This window comes from Acinonyx jubatus, chromosome A3 (assembly GCF_027475565.1).
Source record: "Acinonyx jubatus isolate Ajub_Pintada_27869175 chromosome A3, VMU_Ajub_asm_v1.0, whole genome shotgun sequence".
NCBI lineage: Eukaryota > Metazoa > Chordata > Mammalia > Carnivora > Felidae > Acinonyx > Acinonyx jubatus.
This window is the reverse complement of record NC_069388.1, coordinates 81,215,133-81,226,989: the sequence shown is the minus strand read 5'-3', so window position 1 is coordinate 81,226,989 and position 11,857 is coordinate 81,215,133. Positions and strand designations below refer to the sequence as shown.

At 38.7% G+C, this 11,857-nt stretch overlaps 1 protein-coding gene across 1 annotated transcript in view; it reads right to left on the bottom strand.

Annotated features, from left to right (window-relative positions):
• Positions 1-589: 589 nt before the first annotated feature.
• The window catches only part of ACTR2 (actin related protein 2), a 38,089-nt gene continuing 26,821 nt past the window's right edge, over positions 590-11,857 (bottom strand). Inside the window, exons 7-9 of the mRNA XM_027072331.2 lie at positions 10,800-10,945; positions 7,272-7,404; positions 590-3,285 (exon numbers count right to left, since the gene is read on the bottom strand). Coding sequence (XP_026928132.1) covers positions 3,115-3,285; positions 7,272-7,404; positions 10,800-10,945 — 450 coding nt within the window. The 3' untranslated portion in view covers positions 590-3,114. The remainder of the gene's footprint in view (positions 3,286-7,271; positions 7,405-10,799; positions 10,946-11,857) is intronic.

The window sequence follows — 11,857 nt, the reverse complement described above, 5'->3', positions numbered from 1 at the left end:
AGACACCAGAGGCAGACCTCAGGAAGTCCTGGGGGAACGTGGCCATGAAGGGAGCAGTGAAATCCAAGCGTACAAGTTCATGAAGAAGGATAAACAAAAATTCTATCAGCTACTCCTCAGCCCCTATCCTCAAAGGCAAGTATGAAAGTAAAGGAAGGTGAGTTTTTAAAAAGTTCACCCTTTAGTTGTGTTAAAAATAATATGCCAAAAGTCTGCAAATGAGCTAAAAGGTCTTTGAAAAGGGTCAAGTGACATATGTATCTGTCTAGCTTTCCTAATACTGTAAAAGCCACCTTAAGTCTTTCAGGAAAGACAGTTTGCTTGCGGAGGGAGGGGGGGACCCTCTAATACAGCTGTACCTGTAATTTGCTCTTACTGCTAGTTTTTTCCTTTCCTTATTTAAAATCACACCAAAGATAAAGACGTTTTTTGGCCAAATAAAAACACAACATTGAACGGAACTTGGCCTAACAACTAGCATGGAATTGTCAATCCACCTTGCATTAGCAAAAATGAAAACATGAATAAAAATATGAAAATGAAACTAAAGAGAAAAATGTTAACAGGCAAAACCAAGATAAAATTCAAATTTACTTTCAAAAATCTGATTTTATTTTCTGAATCAAAAAGACGTGTATTCACGTTAAATGTAGAATGTTTAACTCTCCATTGATCTCGCAAAACACTTTCCAGATATTGTTAACAGTGCTCAGAACTGTGTAAAAGTCAACATCCAATACCATGTTTTAAAGAAAGAAGTTTAAATGTAGGACTTATTTCTAAGAAACCCTTCTCAAAGGTCAAGGCATTGGCAATTCTAATTTAAAAAGAAATTTTAATCATTATTGGAAATTTAAGTGACAATGGCTCTCAAGAGCTAAAAATCAGATCTCTTTTAAAACAGAAAATATGTTAATTTGAGGGACTCCCACCTGACAACTCCAGTTAAACCTAATATTTCAACTACCCCCCAAATAACTAAATACATTATTTTGCCTTGGAATAGAAAAATTAGAAAGTGGAATTTTAAAATTATATTATATATATAAATACACCATTTTAACTGTCCTGGTTGCTAGCAGAATACTGAAATTAAAACCAAATTCTACATTCAAGGGGCAAATGATAAATGCTCTCTCATTGTTGTAAGAGTCCATCCTTGTCCTTGTTGTTTTCTACCCCCATATATTAAAATCATGACCAAAGGCCAAGAGTTCATCCAATTTACCTGAAATGAACAGCTGGTAGGTACTGGTCCTACGTGTGTGTCCTTTAACAAGTCCAGGACTCAAAAGGCTAGGGGGAGTTAGAACATGATTTAGGAACACTTGAGAATTCCAAAATGACTGACACCCATGTCCCTAAAATCTAGTACACTTTATTCATAGGCTATTCACGTGTACTGAGGCATGTCCAGCATGCAGGTTAACTTCTTTTACTTGTTCAAAGTGAGGTAAAACAGACAAAAAATACTTAATATGAACAGAAGCTGCATTATTAAAACTAACCTTCTTTTGCTGCTTATTTCATGTAAACTGACTTTTAAGTTTTTTCACAAAAAAGGTCTTAAAGCCAATAATTTTTCCAAATGTAGTCACCTAAAAACTAAGCTTCCTCTTTCAAAGCCATTATTAGTAAAGAATATTTTGAAATGAAGGAAAACACTTTTCCCCCAGAATCTGCATTTTGTACTTAGCATGACAGAGTTTCTTATTACTTTATTTTTCAAATTTAGAAAGAATTCAAATCTGAGTACTATTTGATATTTTTTTCAGATACAAAGCAGTACCAACAGATTCATAAATATGATTTTCTGACACAGAAAAGTCTGCTACCACTTACAAAACACCAACAATTCTTCTTTCAGGCATAAGACGACTGAGACTTACTTACTAGTTATGATTACTTTTTCAGCACGAATACAAATTTAAATCTTGATTTTTTTTTTTGCCAACAACATTTTAAGTAGTCAAATTATACTCCACTTCCAGATTGCAAATTAAAATAATAAAAAGACTAATGAAAATTACCCAACTGGCAACAAGTCCCATGTTTCAATGTTATTTTTAACCCCAAAATTGTAACCTACCGCCAGTAATTATTTATATGCGTCTACTTCTTCTTCTTAAATCAGCACTGGTCAGTTATGTAAAAGAGTAACTGTAAGAATGGCACTTGGCACTGGAGTACCTTAATGCTTCTGGTATAGAAAGAAGCATTCTTAAGCACTCTTCTAATCTGTACTTGGAATTTCCAAAAGCATTTTTAAATTGTCAATTGTCCACTGATAGATTCTAGGGAGTCTATTCCCAGCTAACATGGTTGATTTAAAAAATAAAAATTAAAAAAAAAATCGCTAAGCCACATGGTAATGGAGTATTACACTTGCTCTTTACATCAAATGGAAACAGTTCCAGGCAGACCAAAAGTCGAAGAAAACCTGCCAAATCAAAGGACTGGAAATAAATTTCATCTTACATACCTCAGAGCAGAAAAGCTCAAAAATTAAAAAGTCCAAAGACCACCCCTTCCCCCCACGCAAAATCCCATCCCAAACACTTTAATTCTGAGCCTAACATTTCCCTACAATGTTAATTCCAGAAGCTTTAAGGTACTTAAACTGTGCAGTAACTGTTGAAAGCACCACACTACAGAGGAAATGCCATAAAGGGTTCAGCAGCTGCCCACCCATCCCTTACCACCCCCACCCCAATAATATGTAAAAGCTCCTGTTAAAGTTTTTTTCTTATGCTAATAAAGGCATACCACCTAGTGTGCTAAAGACTAAAACTAGCAGCATTAGAGCAGTAAAGTGAAAATAGGAAGCCGACAGGAATGATCTAAATGCCTACTTAGAAGAAACAAAGCAGCAGACGGGGGGACCCTTTGCCCTCTCGTTGTGTTTGTAGGGAAGTGGCTGAATTAAACAGATTTACCCACTTTAACAAAAATTTAACAAAGCTTCCCCCAAGACACCAGAATAAAACCTGACCTTTCCAGTCAAAGGGCACAGAGAGGACTCTTCCACGTCCTGGAGTTGAATGAGTTCAAAGATTGGCAAAAAGGAAAAAAGAAAGCATTAGGGGTGTGATGCGAGCAAGCTCTGGAGTGAGTTTATCGAACAGTCACACCAAGTTTCTCCAGCACACGGACACCCTTTTCTTGGTATTCTTGTCGGGTCATCCAGAAGTTGTCTTTGTCTTTCATGATATCTGCCAGAACTGCACCACCCAGGAACACCATGTGCTTTCTGCGCGGTGGATCTTCGATTCGGATCTTAAATTTCTAAAGGAGAAAGAGGGGATCACAGAGTGTCACTCGTGCATAATGCTTTCTGCTTCATGAAAATGACTGTTCATACGTTCTCCTGTTGAATTCTCACAGCAGTCCTGTGAGGTAAGCAGGATGGTGCGATTTGGTGTCTGAGGTACAGAGATATTTTTTGTCATCTGCCAAAAGCTCACAACTAGGAGATCACACATCCATCCCAGAGTGCTTAGAGCAGTTCTGATTTACACTTGTTGCCGCATCACTATTAACAACGCCCTCTGTCACTCTCAGAAGTGTCTTGATTTGGACAACAAATTCCACGATCAGCCTACTGACAGAGCCCAAGTACCACAGTCCTGATTGTGGCAGGTTTTCCCATCAACTGGTGATGACCACATGAGCATATCATTTAGCCAGATGTCAAGTCAAGAGTTTGGGTAAGAGGACTTCTATGGTTTCTTCAAGGTCTAACGCCTCTGACTGCAGTCCCATGTAAGAGTAAGACTGAAATTCTTTTCTTATAAGCAAAGCTCACTTTCTATTGCTTCAAATTGAAATGAAATGTTCTCAAAATAAACAAGGCCAAGTATAGTCAAATAAGCCTTGGGGATGCTGGAAAAAATCAAAACAGTAACCAAAATTAAAGATAAGTGGGAAAAGTTTTATCATCTTTAGCCACTATTGACTGCCTAATAAAAATACACCTCAATCTGTGTGATCAGTCCACGCTTCAAAGAGAAACCTTAAAGTGCCATGGTTTAATTTACTGTGCCACAAATCCTGCAAGATTCCAAGTAAACTATGTCATGTTGTCTTCACGTCACATAAATGGAACTGTGAGATCTGATAGTATATGACACATAAAAACACCAGTTTACTTACATAAAAAAAAGGGGGGGGGCCTGGCTGTGTTCCAATAAAACTTTATTTATAAAAACAGCCAGAAGTGAAATTAGTCAGAGAAAGACAAATATCATACGACTTCACTCATACGAGGACTTTAAGATACAAAACAGCTGAACATAAGGGAAGGGAAGCAAAACATAAGAAGAGACTCTTAAATATGGAGAACAAACAGAAGGTTACTGGAGGGGGTGTGGGAGGGGGGATGGGCTAAATGGGTAAGGGGTACTAAGGAATCTGCTCCTGAAATCACTGTTGCACTATATGCTAACTAACTTGGATGTAAACTGAAAAAATAATGGCCCCTCAAGACCCTGCTGCCCCTGCAGCTCTCTCAACTGGCTGCTGGTTTCCTCACATCACCACCTTCCTAACCTTGGAGGTTCTGATCAACTGTTGCTCTTCACTGCTGCGCCTCTTTCCCTCCTCCCTACAACTCCAAAGTTGAAGCTCATTCTATCAGACCATTCCACCCACCACTCCTCCTTGCCAAGTCACCTACAGGACCCCCGGGTTTCTTCCTCTCATCCCTGCTCCTACTATGCATGGGGGTACGCTCTCACCACCATTTCCTGGTGTTATCCTTAGTGACTTTGTCCTCTGCCTCTCAAAACACCGACTTGGGTGTTCAACTCTCTACTTTGTAGCTGCCCTCAAGGAACTGAACACAACAGGTGAGAAACTCAAAAGTGTTGGTTTGACTGCATCGCTTACCTTACTTGAGCCCCTCAGTGCAGCACGGCAAACCCATTACATGTCTCTTCTCTCTTCTCTCCAACACAACCATTTCACACCTCCTCCTCCATCTCATAAACCTCCGTCTCCTGTCTCCTCCTTCTGAGCCTGCGAAGGCATCCTTTTACATCCTTCTTTCTTCCTCCCTCCCCCAACAATCTATTCACACCAGACTTAGTGATTCTTTTTTAAAAACAAAAAAACAACTTGAACTCACGAGCCTGAGATCAGACCTGAGCTATCAAGAGTCAGACACTTAACCGACTGAGTGAGCCACCCAGGCAAACCCAGGCTTTGTGATTCTTTAAAAACAAGTCAGATCCGGGGCATCTGGGTGGCTGAGTCGGTTAAGCATCTGACTTCAGCTCAGGTCATGATCTCGTGGTCTGCTGAGTTCAAGCCCCACATCAGGCTCTGTGCTGACAACTCAGAGCCTGGAACCTGCTTCAGATTCTGTGTCTTCCTCTCTCTCTGCCCCTCTCCCGCTTGCACTTTATCCCTCTCTCTCAAAAATAAATAACCATTAAAAACAAAACAAAAAAAAGAGGTCAGATCTTATCACTTCTCTGCTCAAAACCCTCCCAAGGCTTTCTATCTCATTAGGACTAAAGCTAAATCCTTTACTGTGTCTGAAAAAGACCTACATCCTGACAACCCAGGGCTTTGGCACTTGGTATTCCTGCCTAGAAGATTCTTCCCGCAGATAGTCACGTGGCTCACCCGCTCACTCCATTCTCTGCTCAGAACTGATCTCATCAGAGTCTTTCCCTGACCACACAACACGATCAAGCCATCTCCCCAATCACTACCACTTACTAGCCCCTGACCTCACTTTAGTTTTCTTCACAGTGCTTATTACTATTGAAGTATTATTCATAGAATAAAAGCAGTGATTTTGTTTCTATTTACCATGTTTTGATTGTCCTAGCACCTAAGACAAGTGTTTAACACCCAGAAGGATGTCAAGAAATTTTTGCTGAATAAGGAAATAATCACCTGAGGCTAATTTTAAATTGTATGTATAACTCAATAAAATCAGACAAATAAGCGGAGTACTTAGACAACATGGCTCCTTTTGAGTCTTTTAATTTGTTTAATGTATGTGAGTCCGTACTCAATTTAATTTCCACAATTCGAGTCACAGATGTGACATTAGTATCTCCAAAACACAAGTCCTCTGTCCTATGTAATCTCATTATCTAACAGCCAATCAAAGTTGTTGGGACAAAGAGGAGAACTCAGAACTGAATGACTTCTGGCTGAATGCAGAGTATACGTACTGTACTTCACACACTCCAGTGTTTGTAGAAGAAAAATCAATCCCAAATAACCATCGACTATTACATACTAGTTTAAAAATCTCTCTCTATTCTACACATCAACAACTACCAATTTAAGTCTGTTTCAAGAGCCAGGATAGCTGGGGAGACAAAATATTTGACACATGGTGTTTTACAGTCTGATTAGGGAGATAAGACATATGCAAGAAACAGCCAGAAAAATAGCCTAGAATCAGAAATGAGACAGTCCAAGGGTAGCACTGAAGGCTGGTTACATATCCAAAAAGGTAAAAAAAAACCAAACTCAAAACCCCCAAAGAGGCATTTCTCTCTCCATAGTACAGCAGTCCCCTCTTATCTGCGGTTTTGTCTTCTGTGGTTTGCTACCCATGGTCTGGAAGCAGATGATCCTCTCTCTGACGTATCACTACATTCACAAGGCCTACGTAGAACACCTCGCTTGATCTCCTCACGCAGGCAATTTGTCATCTCACATCATCACAGAAGAGTGAGTGTAGTACAAGAAGATATTTTGAGAGAGAGACCACATTCCTATAACTTTTATTCCAGTATATTGTTATAACTGTCCTATTTTATTATCGTCGTATTTTACTGTGCCTAATTAAGAAAGTAAACTTTATCACAGGCATTCACGTATAGGAAAAAATCGTATACGTGGGATCCAGTACTATCTGCGGTTTTAGGCGTCCACTTGGGGCCTTCAAACGTATCCCCCGCAGAAAAGGGGGGACTCCTATAAGGCAGGTTCTTCCCGTGCATTTAGAGGCACCCTGACTCCAGGCTGTTACAGATGAATCAGAACATTTGGCCCTGGATCTCACTGCTTCCAGCCACTGACTCAGAGGTGACCAGGGAGGTGAGGTGACCAGGTAGCACAAGCATTCTGAAAGAGAGTTTACCTCGAACCATTCACTTCCTCTTATCTCTTCAAGGCTGCAAATGACTGTATTAATAATTAGTTTAGGAAGACTTCATGCTCCCTCTGGTGGTTGTCAAGATTCACAAGCTACTTTACAGGGTTTTAAAAGTATGTTAACAGCTGGATTATTGATTGATACTTACAGAAAGTTTTTCCACATCTCCCTTTAAAACTCGTTCTAAGTAAAGCTGTTTAAGTTCTCGTTCCAACCGTGACGGCAGTCCAGGGTACATAGTAGAACCTCCAGAAAGCACAATGTGCTTATAGAATTCAGATCTAGAAGGACACAAAAGGTATTCATTTGGGGTTTCAGATGGGGAAAATAGTCTCTCAGAGCTCCTTTTTGTCTGTCAGCTTCAGGGGACTGCTGGGAGAATTAAATAAAATCCAACATGGAAATCACAGGGCTGAATGTTTGCTATTAATACTGTTATAACAAACCCTCTCTACATGTAAAATAATTATAATTTTAATGAGAATACTTCTAAAGCACTTGACACAGGTTCCTGCAAATGTAACCGAACCTTTTAATAACGACCATAGTTCACATTACAAACTTTCATATTCGGACTGTGTTATCACAGTGCTTCCCCGGAGCCACTGTGTGATGTGGTTGTTTACTATAATTAACCATTTTCTACTATGATTTCAGTTCTTGCTTTTCGATGTTTACATTTGCCTTTTGTAGTTTTCCCTTTTGTTCCTTTGCCTTGAGACTGTCCGCTGTTATTTTTGGTTAGACTGATGTGTTTTGCTTCATATAGCAGTCCTCTCTTCCTTGAATATGCTGCTCTTATCATACCGATAATCAAATCTAAAATAACGGCTATGTACTAAAAGTGATTCAACCGAGTGAGGGTCTGAGGAACTCTTTTCATTGTAAAGTTAGTTCAGGAGCTGAGTCACATTTATTTTGGCCTCATTCAAACTGGCTTCTAGGTTCTCAGTGGAAGAAATTCTCAATTTGTTAACCCCAGCTTCTAGGAGAGCGGTATTTTTTAATCTACCTGCAGAAGTAGGCACGTGAACATAGCCTATGCCAAGCAGTTGAGGTGACATGTACCCACTAGTGTTTACATGAACACTTTCAAAATGCAGAACACACAACAGCTGAGTTGTGCCACTTCCTAATGCCAGCTCCGTCGAAAGGGTACCGAACCTGAGTCCAGGGTTTCAGGCATGCCAACGCCTGAATCGCCACTGAGAGGCATGCACTTTTAAATGCAATTTTACTATCAGTGATCATTAAATCAAGGGACAAAAGTGTCTACCTAATCCCTACTAAGGAAATTTACTCCCTACTCCAAGTCTAGATTTCTGATCGTCTTCCATCACATTTATAGCTTGTTATAAGCCAACTGCGATTTTTATTAATTTCCTTTATTATCCTGCTCCTCAGCCATCCCACAAAAATTAGTTTGGCGGTTATTTAATGCAAAGTTAAAAAGACAAGTAAGCAAACACCTGCTTTACAAAATGCTTCTGAGTGAATTCCTCTATAACCCAGCTATATAGGAGGACTTTCCAAATATGACTCAAATCAATTCTAGATGCAATGTAAGATATGAATTTAATAACTACGTAAAAACAAATTTCTGCATAGCCAAAAACACCGTAAGCAAGAGACAAATGGAAAATTAGGAGAAGTATCTGCAATGGATCACAGAACTAGCTATAACAGCAAAAGAACTTTTAAAACGTGAGGGGAAAATATTACAAAAATTCCATACACGAATAAGCAAAAGCCATGAACAATAACAACAGTCCTAAACAAAGAAAAACATGCTCAACTCCACCCTTAAGGAAAATACAAATTAAAACTACACTGAGGTATCATTTACACTCACCAGACTGGCATAAAAGTTAAAAAGTCACCACACTGTGAACAAGCTGTGGGGACACAGGTGCCCTCACCTGTTGCTGGTGGGAAGGAGAAAGGTACAACCTGCACAGTGAGGAACTGAGCAATAACAAAACTACATGCATTTATTTACCTTTTGGACCAACAACTCCCCCTCTAGAAATTTTTTCAGAATGTTCATGCCCAACAATACAAAAATAAAGAGTACACAAGGTTATTAATTGCAGCATTATTTGCACAAATACTGGAATCTACCTAAATAACCAAGATTCACGGAATAAATGGATATGTATACACTAGAAAAAGGAGGACGATCCCTAGGAAATGGTACAGGATTGTTTAGGACATACTAAGTGAAAGAAGGGCAAAAAAGCATTTTTACTATGCTCCCTTTTGTGTAAGAAAAAATGAACATAGAAAGGATAAACCTGAAACTAATGAGACCATTTACCTATAAGAGGGAGGGGGACTAGGGTGGAGAACAAGGGGCAGGGAGAGTAATAATACTTCAAAGAATACTTTTTGTATAGTTTTGACTATATGGTAATGCTTCACCTACAAAATTAAAGAAAGGCCAGGAATATCCTGTGCCACAAAACACAATATGCTCAAAAAGATAACAGCACATCAAAGGATGCAAGACCCTGTTTGAAGGGGCTCTGGCCAAATCAGGAACAATTTGAGCATTAAAATAAATAAAAATGGTAATGAATTATAATCCACTGTACAAAATCATGAGTCCACGCTGATAACAAATAAAACAAGGAAAAGTGCTTCCTTATGCTAGAATGTCAACTAATACATATAAAAGGAATGACAGAATTAGGAAATCACCTTTTTGCAACCACAACAAAAATGCATTTAGGCATTTTAGCATCAATAGATGCTAAAAAGGGTGGGGGGCAGAGTTTAATGAGGAACAGGAGATCAAGACAGTCTCAAAGTATTTTCCCACAAATTACTTAGAAACTAAGAAAGAAAAACTACAAAAACTAAACAGGAAACTTCATTAAGAGCTTAATACTAACATCACCAATAAGGAAACAACAGATCTCATATCTGGATGTGAAACCCTGAGAAGGACTCATCACTTAAGTAGTATTCTAGTCCCAAATGCATAACCTGAATCTATTCATGAGAAAAAATACAAACTCAAGTTGAGAAAAGTTTTCTAAAATAATTGGCCTATACTCTAAAAAGATGTCAATGTCATGAAAGACTGAAGAACTGTGCCCAAGAGACATGACAACTACATACCCTGTGTGATCCTCAACTTGATAATCTCCTGGGGAAAAGAAAAACTATATAAAGGGCATTATTGGGACAGTAGATGAAAGTGACAAATGGATGGCACATGACAGTGTATCAGTTATCAATCTCCTGAGCTCAATAACTGCACTGTGGCTATAGAAGAGAATACCTCTGTTCTCAGGAAATAAAAAGAGAATATTAAGGAGTAGAGAGGACTTATACATTCAACATACTCTCAAATGGCTCAAGAAAAAAGAGAGAATGACAGAAAGAACATGCAGAATGTTAAACTTAGTAGAATGCAAAACTGAAAAAAGAGTATACATGAGTTATCTGTATTATTCCTGAAAGTTTTCCTTAAGTTTTAAATTATTAAAAAAAATTTTTAAGTGGTTTCTGAAACATAATGATATATATTCAACACCCAGTGCCACCCTCAAAAAATTATTTTGCCTTACCTGTTCAAAAACATGAGTGAGCTAATAGACAACTTGGTCATTTTAACTACACACATTCCATCTACTGATAAATAACTTGGAAGCCATCATTTATAACGTACCTGGTATCAATGTCAGCTGCCTGGATTGTGTTAAAAAGCAATTCAGCAACACCCACGCCCTCAACATTGATCAAGTGAGGCTGAAATAAAGCTTCTGGTGCTTCAAATCTCTCTCCCCCAACTTTGATAATGCGGCCATCTGGGAGCTAGAAACCAAGAATAACCAGGTATTAGTCAGCAAAACGTTATTAAAAAATTTCCCAGTGTTCTCTAGAACACTATTAAACACATCTGTTCTATAACCAAAATCATTACCAGCAACATATTATTCCCACAATAAATTCTTGAAAAAGGAAAAAGGTAAAATAAAATATATTCAGATAGCTGTTCTGCTTTACAATGCAGAACATGCCATCACACCATGCTCCAACACAGCAGGAATTTCTTGGAACAACCACCAAGGCACGAGTGCATTACGTTCCTTTGCTGTGTGCAGCTAAGCATAAAAAGGAAATGTTCATAAACCACTGCATTTGGATTACTGCTGGTGTCAATGCTGCTTCTCTGTTGTAACACATCTGTGATTTTATGGATATTTTTACCAAGCGGCATAGACACATATAGTTAAAAATGTTAATTTCTCTCACCAAATAATTATACTGTGAAACGTTACTATTTTGCCATCAAAACACTTTATATATCATGTGTAAAACTTCTGTCAAATCATTTAATCCAAAAAATGTGTTTTTTTAGTTTATTTATTTTTGAGCGAGAGAGCATGGTTAAGGGGGGAGGGGCAGAGAGAGAGAGAGAGAGAGAGAGAGAGAGAGAGAGAGAGAGAGAATCCCAAGCAGGTTCCATGGGATCCCACGAACCATGAGACCACGGCCTAAGCCAAAACCAAGAGTTAAATGCTCAACTGACTGAGCCACCTAGTCGCCCCTAGACTACTTTTATTAAGCAATTCTGTGTCCTATTTACTAGACCCTGTTAATAAATTTTATTTTATTTATTTGTTTGTTTGTTTATGAGGGAGAGAGAAGGAAAGAGAGTGCAGAGCCTGGAGTGGGGCTCAAGCTCATCTGACACGGGACTCAAGCTCACCAAGAGTGAGATCA